Genomic DNA, 23019 nt, shown 5'->3' with positions numbered 1-23019 from the left:
CTCGGGCGTACACGGTTTCGACAGCTCCCATGCACGGTCAGTACGCGCGGCCAATGGTGTTTGTGTGTCAATGCGTGGCTATGCTACGTCTAAGCGCCACACACTTTTTGCTCCACTTTGTTAGTCTTGCGAGCATTTTGTCTGCGTGCTCGGCTCGGTAGTCTGCTTGTCTGTCTGGCTGCCCATTTGAATGCCGCCCTGTCAGGCTGTTCGTTAGTCCATCAGTCCATCTGTCCAACTGTCGGTGTGTCAGTCTGGTCGACACATCTTCATTCACTGTTTGCCAGCTGCCGGCTGCCCTTATTGTGTGCGGCATGATGACGTCCGCTGGCTTGCTGCACAACGACTTCCGTTGCGCGAAAAACGCAAACACAAAAGTGGAAAGAAAGCGCCGCATAATGCATTTGAGTGTGTAAGAAGTGGTGGTAAGTCGAAAAGCGGCAGCGAAGCACAAACCGGAAACGGAACTTTTCACTGAACACAAATAAATCACTGCCATTTTAGTGCAATAATTTTCGCAAAACAATGTTGCGTGCTTTTGGGCGCTGTGGAGCAGCAGCTGCCCTCCTTACAACATCGCGTGTGCAACACGAAGGGCCAGCGTTGCCGCTAGCTATGTGTGGCAGTGCCGTTGCAAGTGGCAACATTTTACCAAATGTTGTCATGAATATTGAAATATGTATGATTGTATGTGTGTTATTGCTCGGCATGTCTTTGCTGAAGTTAACCAAATGCAGTCTTGAAACCATTTACATGTATTTCTTCAGAATTGAGGGTGGTTCTTGAGGCTAGAAAGAATTCTGTGAAATATTAAATGAGCGATGTACAAAATTGTTATATTTTTGCGACGTTGCTAAAGCCAGAGATTTTTTGAGACTTGTGATATTCGAATTTATGTGGGATATTCGATAGACTATGTTCTCCAACACTGACTACAAAGTGAAGCTCTTCTTCTTTTTCTTCTTTATTGGCGTAGATTCCGCTTACGCGACAGTCGTTCTTCCTTTTCGCTTTTTGACTCCAAGTGTAGCCAGGTCCTTCTCCAACGCAGTGGAGGTCTTCCTCCTCCTCTGCCATCCTCGACAAATACTGCGTCGAATACTCTCAGAACCGGAGTCTTTTCATTCATTCGGACGACATAATCTAGCCAGAATAGCTGCTGTCTCTTAATTCACTGAACTATGTAAGTATCGCAAAGGACCATAAATCGTCCGCAGAACGCTTCCCTCCAAAACTTGTAACGCCGACTCATCAGATGTTGTCATTGTCCATGCTTCTGCACCATATAGGTGGATGGGGATGTAGTATTTGATCTTTCTTCGTCGAGAGAAGACTTTTCTTCTCACTTGCTTACTTAGTCCGAAGTAGCCCCTGTTGGCAAGAGTTATTCTGCGTTGGGTTTCGAGGCTGACGTTGTTGTTGTGGCCATAGATATCGATGTCATCGCCGCTTGAATTATTGTCTTCAGGAGTAGATTGAAGAAGTCGCACAATAGGGAATCGCCTTGTCTGAACCTCGTTTGGCATCGAACGGCTCAGAGAAGTCTTTCTCGATGCAAACGGAGCTTTTGGTATAGCTCATCGACAAACTGGAATTCAGTGGGTTAAGATCTGCACTTCCAAACGGTCAATCATGCGTAGCTATGTTCTAAAAAAAGTTTGGTAAGGGAGGTTTAGTTTCTAATAAGTTTCGTGTAGCTGAAGCTGTCCAAAACGGAGTTTAATAAGCGCCGAAATAATCAATCTTAGATAGAGAGTTGCAGACCCCTAAGAGGTGCTTATCATCCGTTCCCACGACAATTGGGTATAAGCAGCCGACCCTGACCTAACTGGCCAAGGACTGTTGATTCGGCGCCATTACTTGAAATTACTTGAATAATGTTTTTGTCGCTACAACAACAACAATGTGCTTAACAAAGCACTTCACAGAACTCGAGATAGCTACAACTTTTGACCTCAAACGCGATCTAGGTGGAATAGGTTTTCGTTTCACCCCACCTATTGGCTTTGTTTGGGGAGCTAAATAAGGCATCACCGAAATTCCGGTACCACGGGGAGCAGTAAGCCCTTAGAGTTCGCTTCACTCTGCTTTGGGAGGTCGGCACTTCCGGGGGCGTTGGCTGTGGCTTCAACCCAAATATTACCTCATTGAGGTCAGCATTTAGAGGAATATCGTGGTAACTGCTGTTTAAACCCAAATGCGGGGAAAACTAACTTTATGCCGTGCCAGAGTATTTTAAATGGGCCTCAAACCCAATCAAGTTGGAATAGGTGTTCACTTTACCTACTGGCATTTAATGGGGAGCTAAATGAGGCATCAACAAAATTCCGGTAACATGGGGAACAGAAAATTATTGGAGTTGGCTCCACTATGCTCATTGAGATGGGTAATTCGAGGACTGTTGTCCTCGACCCCAACCCAGGTGTAATAGGTGTTCATTTCACCTTACCAATTGGTACCAAATAATGCTTGTATAGTTTGAGGCATTGTTCAAGGCACTATTTATCCGGTGTTCTCTTAAACATCATGGGACTAGGCTGTAACACGGCAAGTCTGAGCGAGCATGTGTACAGGAGAACTTGGTGTCGCACCCGTTTTTGGAAACTTAGATACATTTGTGCAAAAAAACTTGCGGCTTTAAGACCCACCCTAACCTTCAAACATTTTCATTCATATTGTTTGTAATAAACAGCGCTTTTGGACAAACTACTGCCCGCCCTTTTTGGTTTACTGCTACTACTTCGTTCACTGCTTTGAGTTTCCTTGAAAGTCAAGGATTTTAACTCCACCACAACCGTTGCAGACCAGTCAGAAAGACCAAAAATTATTTTAACATGCAAAATTTTGTTTTGTTGTTGCGCTTATTTGTCGTCACTGCGTTTGTGGCATGTAGCACAGACACAACATTCGCCCAATAATCTACGGTCTGCTGTCCAACACTCACTCTCCACTGTACGCGCTGTCAAACGTTGCATGCAACAACGAAATACATACATGCCAATGTGTATGTATATACTTTATACTTAGTAAGTACGTGTGTTAGTGTATGTCAAGCGGCATCAGTTCACACTCGCCTCAGCGCGCATACATGCGCGTGGAGTTATGCACTTGGGCTTTCACATCTACGCTAATAATTTATGTGCAATTTCAAGTGAAAAGATTTATGCACGAAATTTACTCTTCTGCCTCATCAACGCACACTCACACACACTTAGCCATAAAACACACACATGCAAATGTAACGTCGAAGCTTTAAATGGGCGAGTCCTGCCACGCGTGTGCTCATGTCTTGCTTATGTGTGTGTGCGTCTGGCTTGACTCCTTCGGTCGCCCTGTTTATGGCTTCTTTGGGGAATTTATTCTCGCTGTTTAGCATTTTTACAAATAGTTTTATAAGCTTTTTAAAATAGTTGGCGAACTTTTTATGGACATCGAATAGTTTTTGACAAACGATTTTAAATGAACGAAAATAAAGTGCGTTGTTGCTGTAGTTGGTAGAAGGATGCGCATGTCAGCGAGAAGAGAGTGAGGCGAAATATGACTTTACTTAGTTTTCTCGTGCTTGCTTTTGGGCATTAAATATTTGCTGGTGGACAAGACATTAGAATTTGGAGTTTTCATACGTATATGTTGTACATGTTCACCTTTATGTATGTATATGTGAGCGCATAAATTTAGTGATGTTATGTGTGCAAAGCTCAAAATAAAGTGAAATTTGTTTTTCTCTTTAATTCGTGCGATAGAAAATTTATTGTGAGATAAACTATTTTCTATGGATGGAGCCAAGCTCAATTTAATAAAAATTTATGATTTGATTTTTAGATGAAGATACTTCGTTCTTATTGGCAAATATTGTATTCGAATACATGACTGTTCACGAAATAGTTGTCTTTTAAAGTTATCTGTTCTCTAAAAAGACTCAATCCTTTTTCCTAAATTATTCTTAATAATAAATTTGATTTGGTGTTTCGCCACCTTTCTTTCTATATTAATAATATTCCTTCAAAGCCAAGCACAAAGACTCCACATTATCTCATTTATTAGAAATAGCATATCAGGATTTTGAAGAAATATGGAGGGGTTGTGAAATATAGCTATTTTTGATCCTTCCCTTCCTTCCTTAACTTCGACTCGGATTCATCTAATGAGGCTCCTAGCTTTGCCAACTTGTCTGCATTTTCGTTGCCGAAAATATTGCTGTGACCGCGAACCCAAATTTTTAGCTGTCAGTGAGCTGAAAACGTTCCTGCAATTGTTCACTAAGCTGGAATTAATCTGTGGCGTCGACACGGCCAACAATGTCGCCTGGTTAACCAAGCATATGGTGGCTTTCTATGTCCTCAAGTAGTTATTTAATAGAACACCGCAGGCCTTCTCTATTCCGCTTGACAGATGTTGGCTAAGTGTGGTGGACGAACAGGAATATCGTTGGAGTATACGTCTGCCACTACTTCGAAGTTCATTTTGGATCTGTCGGTATATGTAGAGGTGGCATTCTCCATTCAGCTTTCCACTCATCATCCGAAAGTATTTCTTTATATCTAACCTTGGGGGATGTAGTCTGATTTACTTAGGCTTAGCTGATTAAGGCTGGCGCTATCTCCATAATCTGCGCGGTTCCAACCTTATTATAAATTAAGTTTGCGACGAAATTTGTAAGGCAGAAAACATCGGAGACCCAATAAAGTGTATACAGATCAAATCACTTTAGCATCAGTTAACGGTTTTCTATTTTTCATTAAAAAGTCGTCCCGTTCTCTTAACAACCCATATGTTTTTATGAGAGGAACTGGTACACCGAACTATTCTTTTTCGAATTACACACTTCTTTACCAAAATTTTAACAGATCTTCGATATAAACTTCTCACTTTATCATTTGTTTATTTTCTTTTAATGAATTTTAAGTACGAAACCATATCTTACCTTCCATAAGATTTTCCCTTTTCGGTCACAATACGAGTACGTATACCACCAGTATTTATTAGTACCTTACCTACCTGTACAGTTGTAAAGATGCTAACTTTTAATGTTAAATATACGACAACTAAAGGGTGATCCATTTCGAGGTACTCGACTTAAAAAAAAACACGGAAACTTCAAATTTATTGGGAAATGTTTACTATCACTCGAAAGAACATTCTTTGAATTTATTACCTGAAAGTTATCTGTTTTGAATGTTGCCCGTGGATGCGTCTCAGAGGTTCCATCCGTTGAGCCCAACTTTCGATGACTAGTTCGAACATTTCGACTGGTAACTGGCGAATGGCACGCGTGATGCCTTGCTCCACGGCCAGAATCGAAGTGTGATGGACTGCATAGACATTAGAATTTACAAACCCCCCAGAAAAAAGTCTAACGGTATGATATCACACAATCTTGGTGGCCATTGACTGACCCAAAACGGGAGATAATCTTCTCACCGAAGTGTTCTCTCAATAAATCCATTGATTCATGTAATATGTGTTGAAACTAAATGTCGTTGAGATCACGAGCTTCGATTTCAGGCATCAAATAGTCTGTTACGTTCACATCGGCATAATTTTTTAAGTAATATAGATAGATGATTCCCTCGACCGTCGGGTCTTCTTGGCTAAGGCGGCTATATTTAGGTCTAATCTGTTGTATATTAGCCAAGAAGTAATGCTGTGTTTCAAGATGGGTGATGATGTTGTGAAAAGTACACTCAGTATGTTGACCACATTTTGAGGGAAGGGCGCGAAACACATTCTTTACAGAACGTGAACTTTCGTAAAACCGTTGAACGATTAGTAAACGTTGTTTAGGCGTAAGCCTTTTTTATGCTGAAATGCCTAACAATGCTAAACAAAAACAAATAATGAAGGGCTAAGTTCGGGTGTCACCGAACATTTTATACTCTCGCATGATAAAGTGATAATCGAGATTTCATTATCCGTCATTTACATATTTTTTTATTTTGCTGTAAAATTAATTAGATCAGTAGTTCCTGAGATATGGTTTTTGGTCCATAAGTGGGCGACGCCACGCCCATTTTCAATTTTTAAAAAAGCCTGGGTGTAGCTTGCTTCTGCCATTTCTTCCGTAAAATTTAGTGTTTCTGACTTTTTTGTTAGTCGATTAACGCACTTTTAGTGATGTTCAACATAATCTTCGTATGGGAGGTGGACGTAGCTATTATCCGATTTCTTCCATTTTTGAACTGTATATGGAAATGCCTGAAGAAAACGACTCTGTAGAGTTTGGTTGACATAGCTATAGTAGTTTCTGAGATATGTACAAAAAACTTAGTAGGCGGCGGGGACACGCCCACTTTTCCAAAAAAATTACGTCCAAATATGCCCCTGCTCTAATGCGATCCTTTGTGCCAAATTTCACTTTAATATCTTTATTTATGGCTTAGTTATGACACTTTATAGGTTTTCGGTTTCCGCCATTTTGTGGGCGTGGCAGTGGGCCGATTTTGCCCATCTTCGAACTTAACCTTCTTATGGAGCCAAGAAATAGTTTCATCATGATATCTCAATTTTTACTCAAGTTACAGCTTGCACGGACGGACGGACGGACAGGCAGACATCCGGATTTCAACTCTACTCGTCACCCTGATCACTTTGGTATATGTATATAACCCTATATCTGACTCTTTTAGTGTTAGGACTTACAAACAACCGTTATGTGAATAAAACTATAATACTCTCCTTAGCAACTTTGTTGCGAGAGTATAATAACATGACAGCTTGACACGACCCACGCGTGATCTTTCAAAAAAAGGCTATTGAAAAAGGTTCCTCTACTTGGATCACCCATATTAGCCTAGTTTTCATCCATGATGTCTGGCATAGTAAGAACGATTTTAGAATGTGCAGAGAAGGGATGAGACCTAAAAACACTAAGACACTGTTTTTTAGTTCTTCTAATGATTTCATTTTCTTCAAAATGAAATTAGCTTCTCAAGCCGCCCTCGTGCGCTCTCGTATATGTCATATACGCTTTAGTTTTTGCGAGCCTGCACTCGTTTCACTTGGTGCTGATGGTGAAATTTGATGCCAAAGTTTGGCATTGCTTCCCACAATGTTCTCAAACATTGTTGTTTCTTATTTTTAGAATAATATCATAGCTCCTCTAACAGCATAGTGCACTGAAGCTCGTTCTGTCCCCAAATATTGTGTATGATACTGAATACTCTTTACATACTTATGCAGTTTGAATGGGTCGTTTTACACACATACTTTTTGTAGTTCTTGAATTTTAATAACACAATGTGAACCCTTGAATAAATAGGTAAGCACATACTAGATATGTATATGTATGGGAAAAGATGCGATGTGCTGATATATACATTAATGCAATATGTCGCCTGGTTTTCCATTGCAATATTCGTTTATTTGTCGCATTGTTTTTGGCACACGAACTCGCCGGAAGGCCAGAAGGAGGTGCAATTGCGACAAATGCATATGCCGTGACGCTCGCAGATGGCCTGGCAGACGTTCTATCTCTTATTTTCGCTGCCAAAGTTAAGTAGATTCCAAAAAAGTAAAAGTAAAAACTATATAAATAACTGTATTTTAAATATCTGTTAATGTGTTATGATAATATGGCCTGCTAAGGGAGCCGGAAGTGAATTAAAAGCTCGTATGCAAATGGGTTGGAGCACAAATTAAACTATTCTTGGCAAACGAAGTTATTTATATTTAGATTAAAGTTGAGGAATGTAAATACGCTGCAGTTTAACAACTAAAAATAACCGTCGATGACCTCACTTCTTGAAAATTTGCCAGAAAGAAAGTGCGGTGCATTCTTTTTAACATTATCCTTAAGATAGTTAAGGAATATGTTGGTCGGGTTCGAGGCCGACCTGAAACCTCTGCCGTGCTGTGGTCCGACACCCGGCCGCAGTGCGACTCCACACTAAACTGAATTTTCAATTCTACCTGCCTTTAGGTTTAAACAAATCCCCAAAGGCCAAGCCCAGTGAGACAGATTGAAACGAACTCCAAGGACCAACTGCTCCTGGTGGTAACAGATTTAAATCTCCGGTCAGATCTTGTAGCTTTTGCAACTACCAGTTGAGCACCCATCAAACTCAATGACTGGTGACACTTGGCGCTAGAACTTTAAATGTATTTTAATTTGAAGGAATCTCATTCACAGTCTATTATATTAGTTCAAGCTGAGTATTATAGCACCATTTCTGCCAAGAATTTACTGAAATTTCGAGGCAAGCCAAATAACAGACATAATGCATATTGAATTTTAGTCGTCTCTTACGACTGGCATACCTTACTGTCCGCAAATTCTAGCCCCTGCTCACTAGAGGATCCAAAAGGAAACATCAGACACCCTGTAAAATATAAATAGTTAGCATGACAAGCTGAGTTGATTTCGCCATGTCCGTCTGTCTGGGTGTACGCGAACTAGTTCTTCAGACTTTGAGATATCTATCTGAAATTTTGCTTAAGTCCTTTTGTCTCCAATAAGTTGCTCATTTGTTGGAGCTACTGTTATCGGACAAACTGAACGATCGAATCAAGAAAGTGCTTGAATGGAAATCTTTCTCATTTCACGAGATATCTTCAAGAAATTTGGCAGTAGTTATAGTTTAAGACAATGGATTCAAAGAATTATTCAGAACGAGTCACTATTGCACATGGCTACCATATCGATTGACAGATCAAAACCAAACAGAGAAGAATTAAAGAAGGGCTTTCGCAGGGTGGTGTCCTTACCCTGTTACTGTTTAACTTCCACATCACGAAACTATCTTAACCGCCGGAAATTTCTATTACCTCTTATGCTGATGATACCACGATAATATCTTCGGGGCAATCGACCCTATGTGCTCAAAGGTAAACGGCTATCTTACCGATCTTTCTCCCTTCCTAGCTGCACGGAACTTAACACTCTTCCCCGCTAAATCCAGAGCGACCATATTCTCAAACTGGACGAAGGAGCATAGACTTCACCTTAATATTGCAGTCGATGGCGTTAAGATTCCGACTTTCAAACCCAAAAATTTGAGGTGTAACTTACAGCCTGTGCTTCTTCACTGCTCACACGACCGCGATTATTGTCAAAGTTCAGAGCCACAACAAAATCCTTAAGACGCTAGCCGGCAGCACATGGGGAAAGAAACATTGGCAACGTACAAGGCAATCGGGCGGTCGGCCCTCAACTTAACCAAAACTGAACTCCGCCGCATCAATATGGTCGCCTGGATGCAATGAAACGAAGACGAGGAAGCTGAAAACATGTCAGAATACCGCATTCCGGATTACGACAGGATGCCTCTTAATGTCCCCCATCACCTGCAGAGTGAGGCCTGTATGCTCCTAGTTAAGGAACATAATGAACTCCTTTCCAAGCAGTTTCTGTTCGTTGCTTTCGCAGAAATCATCCTGCAGTCACCTGTTTGGAGCGGAACCGCCTCCTAGGAGCATCAAGTGATCCTTTTTCAACTACGTCGATGATATAAAGTAATACGCCGACCAGACTTCGGACGCAATTAACTTCAGACATGCACTGACCACCATTCACAGTGGTGTCATTAACACCTTCACCTACTCTCTCTCAGTGAATGGCGTACTTGGAGTCAAACTACAACTTGGAGTTAAACTACAACCCATTGCAGACGAAGATCCGCGAGAAATAAAAGTGACTCTTGCGCAGCTTCGTTTTGGATACTGTAGCAATTTAAACTCCTACTTAACCAGAATAGCCTCTGATATTTTAAACACATCTGACAATCTTTTTCATTTGATCCGACCCCGCCAAAACAGCACGTTTATTGGGCCTACTGTTCGATGCCGTTGATGACATCTTATCTACTCCTTACCAACCTGTTACTGTTATAGCATAAAGAGGATCCAGTTCCATCACTGTAGCAACAAAATTATATGTTTCCTGATTGACTTATGTGACAAGCTCTTCCATATTCAAGAAACCTTGGCAGGTTTCAAATTGCCTTTAATGAAAATCTACTTTGAATAAAATAATGAATTTGTCTTTAAACAGTCTAGTACTAAAGATCCATGCTTTTAAAACCTCTAGCAAGTCACGCTGATTGCACTATAGGATCTTAAAAGGGACCTATTAGAGTTTAAATTAGTTTTGATTCACCAATTCTCGAAAGACTTACTAACCATTCTTTAACATAAAAGAGTATGAAGCCAAGCTGTCATAAAAGCAAAAAGGGCTAAGATGTCTGCAATTGATAATTTTTTGAAGCAGTATCTACTCGCTTCAGCATAGAATTCTTGACAGCTGAACAACCGAAATGGTCTTTTGTTATATCAATATTGAAAAGTACGCGTATAATATTAACATTTTCGAAAGTTTTTCTTCTGCAACAGGAAACTCACGTCAAGCACGCATATCATCAGCAATTGATTATATTATGTAAATATCAGCAACAACAACAGCAAACTAGCTGTTTGACAACAAACTTTTTACTTTAACGCAATTTTGTTTCTGTCTGTTTTTATACAGTTACTTCTGCCATTAGGGCTGATGAGTTCATCCCGTAGCTCAAAATATTATATGTCTCCCGGCGGTTGTTGTCCTTTTTGTTGGTAGTGTTGTTGATATAATTCAATTTCCTTTAATTTCTGTGAGTTATTTATATGTGTACTAAAAACTTTGCAGTTTGTCAACATTATGAAGTGATGGCAATGCGACACGCGCACACACTCTCTCCCTTTTAAATACATGCATGCATACCCTGCAGGACATTTATGGTTAACTTTTTAACTCGGGTGATGGAAAAAGAGTATAAATCACTCTTTTGAAGCCACTAGTAGAGCTATGAGAGATGCGGCGATAACATCTTTACTCGACTAATATTTCAGTATATCTATAGACCTTTCTATTTGACAACCAAATTAAGTTGCACGGAGCTAAAGCTGAAGAATAGACGAAGGAGTAGCAGTTAAAATAATAAATCGTTAAATTTGGCCGTGGCAACGGTGTGAGTGTGAGCTCAAACGTTGTCATGCTAGTAGATTGGTAATTCGTTATATGGTAGTGGAGCCCGGTTTTTTCCAACTCTAAAGAATCGCTGTAGATTTCACCTTGTTAGTGCTAGAAAACGACGGCCATCACTTTGCCGAGTATTTGCTACTAGTCGAGTAAATTCCACTGTTAATCTTCGGTGTGTGGCAGAGGATCCATATACATAGAAACTCCTTTCGATTTCGCATAAGCAGCGTAACGAGCTACTTTGAAGTAGTCTTCCGTTTGCAATTGTGGTTCGGAATGAGCAAACACGGCACCTATTGCGCCGACAGTTCTCTGCTGTTCAGTGCAGGTTCCTTGTAGGATTTTTAGATGTCTATTATCTCAACCAAAACCCCCTTCTTTCAACCGACGGTCTGCTAGCAAGAGATCGTGAACTTTTGCCCCTTTATTAATTATTGAAATCGAACCACCAACAATATTATGCCTTTTCCATTTTTATTTCGGTTTCCTTCATTACACCCTGAACAGGGTATATTAAGTTTGCCACGAAGTTTTTAACACCCAGAAGGAAGCGTCGGAGACCTTATAAAGTACATATATATCAATGATCAGTATGTCGAGCTGAGTCGATTTAGCCATGTCCGTCTGTCTGTCTGTCCGTCTGTCTGTATATATACGAACTAGTCCCTCAGTTTTTAAGATATCGTTTTGAAATTTTGCAAACGTCATTTTCTTTTCAAGAAGCTGCTCATTTGTCGGAACCGCCGATAACGGACCACTATAACGTATAGCTGCCATACAAACTCAACGATCGGAATCAAGTGCTTGTATGGAAAACTTTCGTATTTGACAAAATATATTCACGAAATTTGGTATAGATTTTTTTCTAAAGCAACAATGTAATCTCCGAAGAAATTGTTCAGATCGGTTGACAATAGCATATAGATTTCATACAAACTGAACACATAGTTACTAAAAGAAATGCACCTGTGAAGGGTATATTAGCTTCGGTGCAGCCGAAGTTAACGTTATTTCTTGTTTTTACTAAACAACGAATTTCCTTTTGGGTATGTGTAGTGTGAATTTTGTTTTATATCTCTAAAGAATTACAGTGGCATTTGCGAACTTTGGCAGCGAGAAAAATTAAACTTTTTGCTATGAATTTGCATTAACAAAAATTTGCATAAAGGCAAGAACACACGCACTTAAACAAAAAAATTGTGCCATAAAATGTTTGCATTTGCACCGACGAGTTGCAACAAGACACATTGTGAGCGAAAACTGTACCAAATATCAACAACAAAAGAGCAAGCAAGAAAACATGTTAACCTAGGTTACAGCGAAGTAAGAGTACCCTTCGCAAGTTCCGATTTTTCCTTACAAGAACTTGGTTTTCAACTTTCTGTTTGTATGACAGCCATATGTTATAGTGGTTCGATCTGGAAAATTTCTGCATATACTATACTTTAGCCAGGCCTTGGACAATAATGTATGCTAAATTTCGTGAAGATATTTCGTCAACCAAAAATTTTTTTCATACAAGAACTTACTTCTGATCTTTAAGTTTGTATGGGAGCCATATGTTATAGTGGTTTGATCTGAAAAATTTCTTCAGATATTATAGCGTTAACTTAGACAATAATCTTTACCAAATTTCGTGCAGATATCTCATCGACTACAAAAGTTTTTCACACAAGAACTTAGTTCTGATCGTTCAGTTTGTATGGCAGCCACATGTAATAGTTGTCCGATCTGAACAATTTTTTCAGGGATTGCACGATTGCTTTCGACAATAGTCCATTTCATGTTTAGTGAAAATATCTCGATAAATAAAAGAGCTTTCCATACAAGCACTTTAATCCGAACGTTCAATTTGTATGGCAGCCACATGCTATAGTGGTCCGATTTCGCCGGTTTCGACAAATGATCAGCTACTTTAGTAGAAAAGGAGGTGTGCAAGATTTCAAATCCATATCTCAAAAACTAAACCACTGGCTCGCTGATTGTATATATTTTATGGGGTCTCCGGCGTTTCCTTCTGGGTGTTACAAACTTCGCGGCAAACTTCATATACTCCCTTCAAGGTATAAAAACACATTGCACATTTTGTGTTAGTCACTTGTACAAAAGGCATACGAAAGAGCATGAAACCACATATCTATACAGTCAGGTGTCAAAGTGCGGAACCGGAAACTGCGCATACACTTACTACATACAAAAACCACAAACACACATGCTGCCGGGCAAGGTGTAACGTTATTTTAAATGAAAAGCGCACAATGCAACCGCATTAGCAGCTAAGTTAAAACAACAGAACAACAACAATAATGGCCAACAAAACAAAAACAGAAAAACGTAAAAGCTTCTTTGCGCCGTAAATGAGGCAATAAAAGCATAAAATCACAAAAGCCGAAGTTGCTGCCAAAAACAGCAAAAAGTTCAAATTCGCTCGCTTTGTGCCTCTGCGCTGTACTCTTCTTTACTCTACATGCACAATATTGACGGCAGTTGATAAACACATACGTACACACGTACATATATGGGTGTAGACGAGCGCGTATAACGGCAGTGAGTGCACGAAACTTTGCCAGGTTTATGCTAATTCGGCTGAAGGTTTTACTATATTTTTTTATTTTTATTATTTAGTTGTGGAGTAATTGCATTTCCGGGCATTCGCTGCCGCTCGGCGATTTCGCTCGCCGTGTTGACATGTCGTGTGTCACGCGTGCGTGTGAGTATGCGTGTGCGCTCGACAACTTTTATGCAAATGTGTGCAAACAATTTTGTTTTATTGTTGATATCATTTGCTGTTGCTGTTGTTGCTAGTGCTCTACTGTACGCAGGAAAAAGGCAATCTCATCACTCAACTCTAAAACAACAGCTTTCGACACTCACGCATAAATTAAGCGACACAACACGCAATTACAGTTGTTTACAAATATGCACACACATGTCCATATAAAAAGAGTTAATGTGACCCAGTGGGTAAATCCTTGGAGTCATCATGCGGTACGAAATTAGTTAATTTTCCCACTAAACAATTAGCACGAACAATGTGTATTGTCCCTGGAAAGTAATCAATGTAGTGTAAGCTATGTAATTTGCTCAAAATATGAAAGCAGCGATGAAGAAAAAATAGAAAAAGTAAAACAATTTCGGTTGCTAGAATATTCTTCGCAAATACAATGGATTCTTTACAAGAACATGATTTTGATCGCTCAGTTTTTACTCCTTATGAAAAAAAGAACATTTACAAAATTTCAGAGCGATATCTCAAAAACCGAAAGACTACTTAGCGTATATCTTTCTTAAGTCATCAACAAGAAAAAACGTTTACTTCGGCTGCACCGAAACTGATATATCCTTCACAGGTGCATTTCTTTTAGTAACTAAGTGTTCAGTTTATATGGAATCTATATGCTATAGTAATCCAATCTCAACAAATTTTTCGGAGATTATATTATTACCTTAAGCAGTAATCCATGTCAAATTTCGTGAAGATACCACGTCAAATGCGAAAGTTTTCCATACAAGCACTTGATTCTGATCGTTTGGTTTGTATGGCAGCTATATGCTATAGTGGTCCGATATCGGCAGTTTCGACAAATGAGCAGATTCTTGAAGAGACGTTTGCAAAATTCCAAACTGAGGGACTAGTTCGTACATATACCGACAGACGGACGGACGGACAGACAGACAGACGGACGGACGGACATTGTTAAATCAACTCAGCTCAACGTACTGATCATTTATATATATACTTTATAGGGTATCCGACGCTTCCTTCTGGGTGTTTACAGGGTTGCAAACTTAATATACCCTGTTCAGGGTATAATAAAGTTTTGAATGATCTATACTAAATTTCGTGAATATATCTTGTCAATTGCAAAAGTTTTCCATACAAGAACTTGATTCCGATCGTTCAGTTTGTATAACAGCTATATGTTATAGTGGTCCGATATCGGCCGTTCCTATAAATGAGCAGCTTCTTGAACAGAAAATGACGTTTGCAAAATTTCAAAATGATATCTTAAAAACTGAGGGACTAGTTCGTATATATACATATAGACGTACGGTAGGACAGACGGACGGACATGGCTAAATCGACTCAGCTCAATATACTGATCATTTATATAAACACTTTATATGGTCTCCGACGCTTCCTTCTAGGTGTTACAAACTTCGTGACAAACTTAATATACCCTGTTCTGGGTATAATAAAGCTTTGAATGATATTATTCAGTCACTACTAATAGCTCGTTCAAATAAAATGACAGTCTCATCCTTTATATGGTCTTTTCATTGTTCTGATGAAGCTATTTAGCTCTTAAACTTGACTATAGGTAAGGTTATGTTAGTCTGGTAGGCCAATGAGTCACGCATAGACCAGTTTTGGTCGTTTGCGATATCAGAAAAAGTTGAGTTACTAGGTCTTTGAGGAGTAGTCATCCTTTAGGATGCTTGCGCTTGACGTGAATTTTAACAGACACTGTGGCCTCATTATCGATATCTCCTCCAATGTGTCATACTGTGGAGATCCCAAATGCTTACACCATAGTCTTGCCAATGCGGGACAAGTGCAGGTGAAATGCTTTGTTTTTCTTTACCATTATACTGTCCAGATCGCCGTATAGACAATGTAGGAGTTTCTAAATGTTGATCACGTTTTCGGGTGTTAGCCGTACAAAACTATTTCATTGCTATATTTGTCTTTCCTTCGTCCAATAAATAGTTTATGGACTTAGCTAATGAGCTTACATTCCAAAAATGTCTCTTAATCGCGGGGTTTGAATACTTTTCTATGAAAATTTCTCAAAATCTTTGAAAGTTTGAATAAAATATATCATTTTCTATTTGAAATGGAAAACAAACAGTTTTTTGCTCGACGAAACCTATGGAATCCTTGTAGCACATGTACGACATAAAACCGATTGAAAAAAGTTAAAGAAGATATTAAAGAAAGAATGGATTTGGTCACAATTTTATTCGTAATTATACCCAAATGGGGTCTCAAATATTTCATTATCATTTTGCTGTTTACCTACACCAAAGCGTACTTGCAATTAACTGGATGTTTATTTTGTGGTGCACACACTTCCCTTCTATGCACACATGTATTTATACCACACTCACACATGCATGTTGTTGTTATGCCATTTTGCAACAACCCTCATGTCATACTTATATTCATTTTAATTTAATATATTTGTTTTCTCATTTGTGTTTTACAGTTTAATTCAGCGTGACACCCGACCCTCTCCGCTTATCAACTGTCGAATGGTTAGCGGGAAGCACACACGCGAATCATCACGAGCGCCCGATCATCGTTCCGAGGCGCGGCTGCGCATCGATCCGAAGGTGTTGGTGTTTGTGGAGACGACCTACTCAGGACTCGGGCGAGATATTGCCGAACTATTGGTCTATAATAGAATTAAGTGAGTACCGGTTAATTATTAAATTATAATTCAAGTAAGACTATTGAAGTCTTATGGTCGTGTTCTCAATGTCTGGTTAGCAGGCATCTCTCGGTTAAGTACTAGTTAATTTAACCAAGACTCTATCTGATGGTAATGAAACTTTTTTTTAACCAGAACTTAATTGAAATTGGCTGGGGTAATTTTTGAACCGATTTCACATATTTGCGGCATTAAACTATAGTATATCCAGTATTATATTTTCACTTAATTTTTCTAAGATGCGGTACATATTGACCGATATTTGTGATATAAGGGCAACCGGAGGTTTAATATTATTTTATTAGATATAAGGGAACTGGGGGTAGTATTAACCCGATTTGGTCCATGGGAGGCATAACGACATATCCTTATCAGAAAAAACGTCCTGTTCGAGTTCCATATTGCCCAAACTAAGTTCAAGTCAACCGGATGTTTGAAAATCCTTATATTAGTTATATGGAGCTAAGGCAAATTTTCACCTCATTTTATCCGTTTTTGGTACAAAGGTTCACTATTACTGGAAATATTCTCTCCGTATTTCATTCGCATTAGAACCGATATATTCGGTTTCAGCTGAAAGTTCGAAAATCTATATATTCTGTATATGAAGAATAAGGGAATTACTGACCCAATTCTATGCAATTTGTACAGACAGATACACTAGTATCAGGAACATATACTTTCCGAGCTTCAATAATATTTTCGGTTAAAAGTCAGCCAAAAGCACTGAGGTTCATATATACGGTTACTGGAGGCTTGAAGAGTTATGGTCCGATTTTGACAATTTAGAGTGAAAGATACAAATCGTATACCGTTATGATAATTTTAGCTTAATTTGTGTACTGGAAGGTAAGGGAAGCAGATGAAATTTATACTCACGCTATACTGGAAGTAGGTGTAGGTGTTGTTCGATTTCGCTAATTTTCGCACCGTAGTATAGAAATGTCACGAAAATGCTATAATACGAATTCGGTTGTTTTGATTGAGTAGACCCTAAGATATGGAATTTGCCCTAAAGTTGGGCAGTGCCACGTCTATTGTCCAATTTTGTCATGGACTCCCATGAAGCTCTTCTGGGCCAGATAGGATGTGTTGTTTTTGTTGTTGTAGTGACAGAAAACATTCCTGAAGTAGTTTGGAGGAATGGTGCAGAGTTGAAACCAGATAAAAATCCGTTCCGGTTACTTAGACCTGTAAGTGTCGTGCAGTTTAATGCTGTCGTATTTACTTAAAGAGTTATATCGCATTTAGGAAGTTCCAATGTAACCCTTATTCATATTATTATTCGGTTGTTATCCGAATTCATCTATTTCCACACCGTTTGAGGAGGAGTTTAAATACATGTTTGATTTGTGGCAAAAAAGTAGCCGGAAATTGGAAATAAAATGCAAAATATTTATTTTGTTATCTTCAAGGTAATCCCCACCAGATGCAATACACTTATGCCAACGATTTTTCTAGTCTTCGAAACACCTTTCATAAGCACTTCTTGGAACGACCTTCAGCTCCCTTCAGCGAATTTTGTTATACAACTTGTATGTATCTCTTCGATGGACTGAAAACGGGTTCCACGGGGCGGCTATTTCAGTTTAGATAACAAGAAAAAACACACAGAGCCAAATCTGGTGAAAACGGTGGTTGATCAATGTTATTCATTGCGTTTTTGATTCTAAATTCGGTCACACGGTCACGGTGGCGCGATGCGATGTTGCATTATCATCATGTAATATCCATGAATTTCCTTTTCGACGGATGTTCTCACGCAAAACATGAATACGGCCAAATAGAACTTCTTTTTGACTGTCTATTCCTCCGGAACAAATCCATTATGCATCAATGTTATGCTGTCATGTTCTTTTTTGGTTTCGGCTCGTTTTTTCCCTCCATTCCGATTATTGTTGACTTTTTTCCATGTCAAACCCATGTCTCGTCGGCAGTTATAATGCTATCCATTAATGTGGGATCATAATTCGCACGATCAAGCATGTCCAAAAAACCTGTTTATGATACCCTTTTGGAATTAAAATTCAGCTTTATCGGCACGAGTCGAGCAAAAACGCGTTTCATACCCGAAATATCCACAAAAATCATACGAACTGACTCGCAAGAGATGTCGAGCTCTCTTGTCATCGCTTCTTCACGTTTTGAATTTTCTCATCAGTTGAAGATCTCGAAGGTCGTCATCCAGAACGAGACATGTCTTCAACGATCTCTCGACCGTCTTTCATCCTGTTCATTTACAACTCCTTATGTATCTATCTCGATTAGTTTTAGGTGATACAAATAACCGTTAGGTGGCATGATGATCAACGTCAGTAATTTCTTACTTCTTATTTTTCCAAAAATGCTGATAAATAAGTCAGTTGTATTCTGATGTGAGTATTCGCTCTATATTTCCCCGTCTGAAAGATATTCGCTTTTCAAGCTTGGCTAGCATATTAAAGGTCAGTAGGGTAATCTGGCCTGTTTTTTAACATTTTTTTATACAAATTTTTATTCTACAATAGAAGTTTTTTCACATATCATGAGGTATATCGTGGAGTTTATAAACAATTTTTTCGGAATTTTTTGATGACATCTGTCGGAGAAATAAGTAGCTAGATGAATGAGATACGCTTTTTCACTGGCGGACACGATTTTTCATGTTTAGATCATTTGAAACACAAAAACCCAATTTATTCTTAAGGGGGTATTTTGGTCTAGAAGCATGAATTTCAGGTAATTTTTTAAGTGTCGTAAAAAAGGCAATTAATATTTTTACTATCCATTTTTTCATTAGTTATTTGTTAATTTTAGAAGAGTACAGAAAAAGTAAAAAATTTCAAAAGTTATGAGCTGACGAAATGGGGGGTCTCTAAAAATTTCCACGTGACCATACCCATGATTTCAACCCTCCTAGTTATCTGAAAACAAAAAAAAGCGATTATTAATCTAGAATAATGTCGCAATGGCCGGAACTACGGAAAAGTGGGAATTTTTTTTTTTACAAAATGGCGAAAAAAAAAGTTTTTTTGGATCACTTTTTCTGACTATTTCGAATTTTTTTAAAATAATAAAAATAAAAATTTGGGGATGGGGCTAGTTCCAACCATAGACAAGCCGTTAAAGAAGACTCTATAAAAATTTCAAGTAAATCGGTCCAGTAGAACCTGGGAAATCGTGGGTATCGTTCCAAAAAAGTCAGTTTTGAGAAAAACGCGTTTAAAGTTTCGCGTAAAGTCTGTTGTCCGATTAGTTCCGGCCGAACCAGTTTGGATGCCGGGTCAGAAAAATGCCTATATCTCCGAAAATAATTTGAATTTTGAAAAATCCTCTTGTACACATATTCTTGAATAGTTAAACTTTGAAAATATAAAAAAAAAATCGATTTTTTTGAGTTTCTAGACCATAATACCCCCTTAAAAAGTACGTGAATGGTTATCGTCCCTACTGAATCATGAAAAAATGTTGAGAAATAAAAAAAAGTAATTAACGTGTTTTTTTTTTAATTTTTCCCCATGTTTTTTTAAATAAATTTTGTCATACCATTGTCAATAAATTATAAAAAATTATGAATCTAGTAGGGACGATAGCCAGGCGTTTTGTGAACATTAAAAAAAAATTAAGCAAATCGGTTCAGTAGTTCGACCGGAATCATGTCCGCCAGTTTAAAAAGGAGTGTTTTGAGAAAAACGCGCTTAAAGTTTGAGGTGAGGCACTCTGAGCGCTCCGAACGTGGAGCTGTATTATAATTTTTGGACCTTTTTCGAAACCTTCCAATGGTAAAGTGGGTTTTTACATTAATTTTAAGGGTATAAAGGAACAAAAAATTAAAAAAAAAAAAACAAAAAATTGAAAAAATATTACCCTACTGCCCCGTCAGAAACTACCGTCAATAGATTGTTAGATTCCAACAACATTAACGACAAATAATCGCCAGCAGTCTCCTTACGCCCACCGAGTCTCTTTGCTTCATACAAAGGTCGCCATAAGTCACGTTCCATAATTTAATATTCCATCAACATGATACTGCCGCAAATTTGTCACAATTTAGTTGAACTGTGGCAAGTTGCATGCGCTCCTTATTAGAAGCGAAATCAATTGAAGCGGAATGCTAATGTGGTGCTGCTCCGCAGAGTATGCTAACAATTACCGCCGTGCATGCGAGCGCCTCCCCACCAGCCACACGGGGTGGCAAAGCATATGAGAGTAATCTGAGCTTGATCCTTCTGACATAAATTATGGCGAGGAAAAACGAAAGAAATAACAATTTCAAAATCATTGACCCACATTTGCAGTGCCAAGCAGTCATTACAGTTACGATGCAGCGCTATGCATTGTTACCGCTCCCACATGAGCCAGCCGTCCACACAAACATCTATTTGCATTTGTATGTGCATGTGTGTGTGTGTGATTATTTTTGCTTGTGTGGGTATTGACTGATCCACAAGTGCAGACTCGTTGCGCAATGTGCCCCAACTTTTTATTGTTGTTGTTGCCCACAGTCAGTCAGTCAGTCAGTTATTTAGAGCAAATGCCTGATGGTTGCTGTTATTATTGCAATCATTATTGTTGTGTGTCGAATATTATTGCCGCCGCAACAGTCAGCGAATTAATTTCGCAACCAGAAATGGGCTGCCACTGAAACAACCGCAACAAATACCAACAAATGTGCACAACAACAGCAATAACATCAACGCAGCGGCAACTTTATTGCGTACGAAACGCACACACAGCCACTGGGAATTGATAGAAATACAAATGACTGTACATGCGGCTTTACAACGCCTTAACATATGCAATGGAATTTGTAAACATTCAATCGTGCAACTTGACTCGGCGCTGCGAACATGCGAATGTACGGAGATGGCAACGCTTGCAATTGTCATTTGATATGCTTGCAATAATACATTCGCACACGCATACACACACACACACGGTAGCTATATAATATTGCAGTTATATTTGCAAATGTATGCAGGAGTGCGTGTATATTTGTGGTTTGGTTGCGATTGCGCCTTTGACCTCGGAGACATTGTTAGATTCTATGTATTCCATTGTACCCGAAGGCGTAGACGAAACTCACTTGTGGTTGTTAATTACAATGTTGTTTTTGTGTCCACATTTTAAATCGTCTTAAATGCTTATAACACACAATTACTGCGTGACACACACACTCGCAAGCTATAATAATTAATTAGTGATAGGATAAATATTTCAACGATAAAAGGTGCAAGTAGTTTTACAGTTATATTAACGAACGACGCGCGGCTGTAACCCGAGTAACTTTATGTTGAAACACAAGAGAGACTATTTGAGTTCAAATATTGATTTCTTAGGGCTAAGTTAACCATAGTAACATGTAGTTGAAGTAGCAAAAGGTGATGTACTTCGAGGTTCCCTACTTTTTTTAAAGAAAAAACACAAAAATTTTAAATTTAATGAGGAATGTTTATTATCATTCGAAAGAACATTCTTTGGTATTTGTTTTTTGAAGATTATCTCTGTCAAATGTTGGCAGCGACTACGTCTCAGTTGGTCCGTTCGTTGAGCTCAATTTTCGATGACTCGTTCGAGCATTTCGACTGATAACAGACGAACGACACGCGTGATGGTTAGGTCTGAATCGAAGCGGGATTATTTGCATAAACTTTAGATTTTACATATCCCCACAGGAGAAAGTCCGATCTTGGTGGCCAATCTACCGATCCAAAACGTGAAATTATCTGCTCACCGAAGTGGAAGTGGATGTGTGGGAAGAGTGACGCCGTTTTGTTGAAACCAAATGTCGCCGAGATCACGATCTTCAAGTTTAGGCATCAACTAGTCGGTTATCATGGCGCCATAATGGTCACCTTTGCCGATTACGTTGTCACCGGCATCATTTTGAAGATTTATAGGCCGATAATTCCACCGGTCCACAAACCACAACAAACCGTTGTTTTTTCTAAATGAAATGGCAGCTCTTGAATCTCTTCACGTTGCTCTTCGCCCCGAATACGGCTATTCTTGCTTGTTTACATACACTGTGTCAGAAATGGGCCTCATCGCTTAACAAAATTTGACTCCAAAACATCGGATCTTCTTGGAACTTTTCAAGAGCCCATAGAGCGAAGCGATGTCGTTTGGAAAGGTCGAGCGGCTTCAGTTCTTGCGCAAACATATTCTGAATACTTTTAATTTAAGATCTGCGAACGGCGATAAATCGACTATGCTCGGTCGTCGTGTACACTCTCTAGATGCTTGACGATGTCCATTCGGTCAAATATTATCCAATAGTGAATCCTAGGTCGCGAGATGGGTGATAGTGTTGCGAATAGAAAGCTCAGTAGGCCGATTATGTTGATCATAAATTGAGCGAATCTAGCGAAAAAAATTCTTTACAGAACGTGAACTACCATAGTCAAGTTGAACGATTCATAAACGCTGTTCAGGCGAAAGTCTTTTCATAATGTAATGCCAAACATTACTGAACAAAAATAACATGCTTATCAGGACTGACCCGTATCCATTCCTTAGTTACTGAGACTGTAGTAGCCGTCCTATCAAGCCCATCAGCCTAACAATTTTCTGTAATACCCGCTGTGGCCAGCCTGACTGGCTAAACAGACCTAACAAACTCATAATTCTGGGTTGTTTCATCGCATATTTGAC

The 23019-nt window shown here is 39.0% G+C and overlaps 1 protein-coding gene across 1 annotated transcript in view; it reads left to right on the top strand.

The window, feature by feature from the left end:
* LOC120777051 (bifunctional heparan sulfate N-deacetylase/N-sulfotransferase) overlaps positions 1–23019 on the top strand; it is a 128544-nt gene that overhangs the window by 32597 nt on the left and 72928 nt on the right. The window contains exon 2 of the mRNA XM_040108162.1: positions 16162–16365. Coding sequence (XP_039964096.1) covers positions 16162–16365 — 204 coding nt within the window. The remainder of the gene's footprint in view (positions 1–16161; positions 16366–23019) is intronic.

Source organism: Bactrocera tryoni, chromosome 5 (assembly GCF_016617805.1).
Source record: "Bactrocera tryoni isolate S06 chromosome 5, CSIRO_BtryS06_freeze2, whole genome shotgun sequence".
In the NCBI taxonomy this organism is placed as follows: domain Eukaryota; kingdom Metazoa; phylum Arthropoda; class Insecta; order Diptera; family Tephritidae; genus Bactrocera; species Bactrocera tryoni.
The sequence above is the reverse complement of the archived record's forward strand: the minus strand, read 5'-3'. Positions and strand labels throughout refer to the sequence as shown.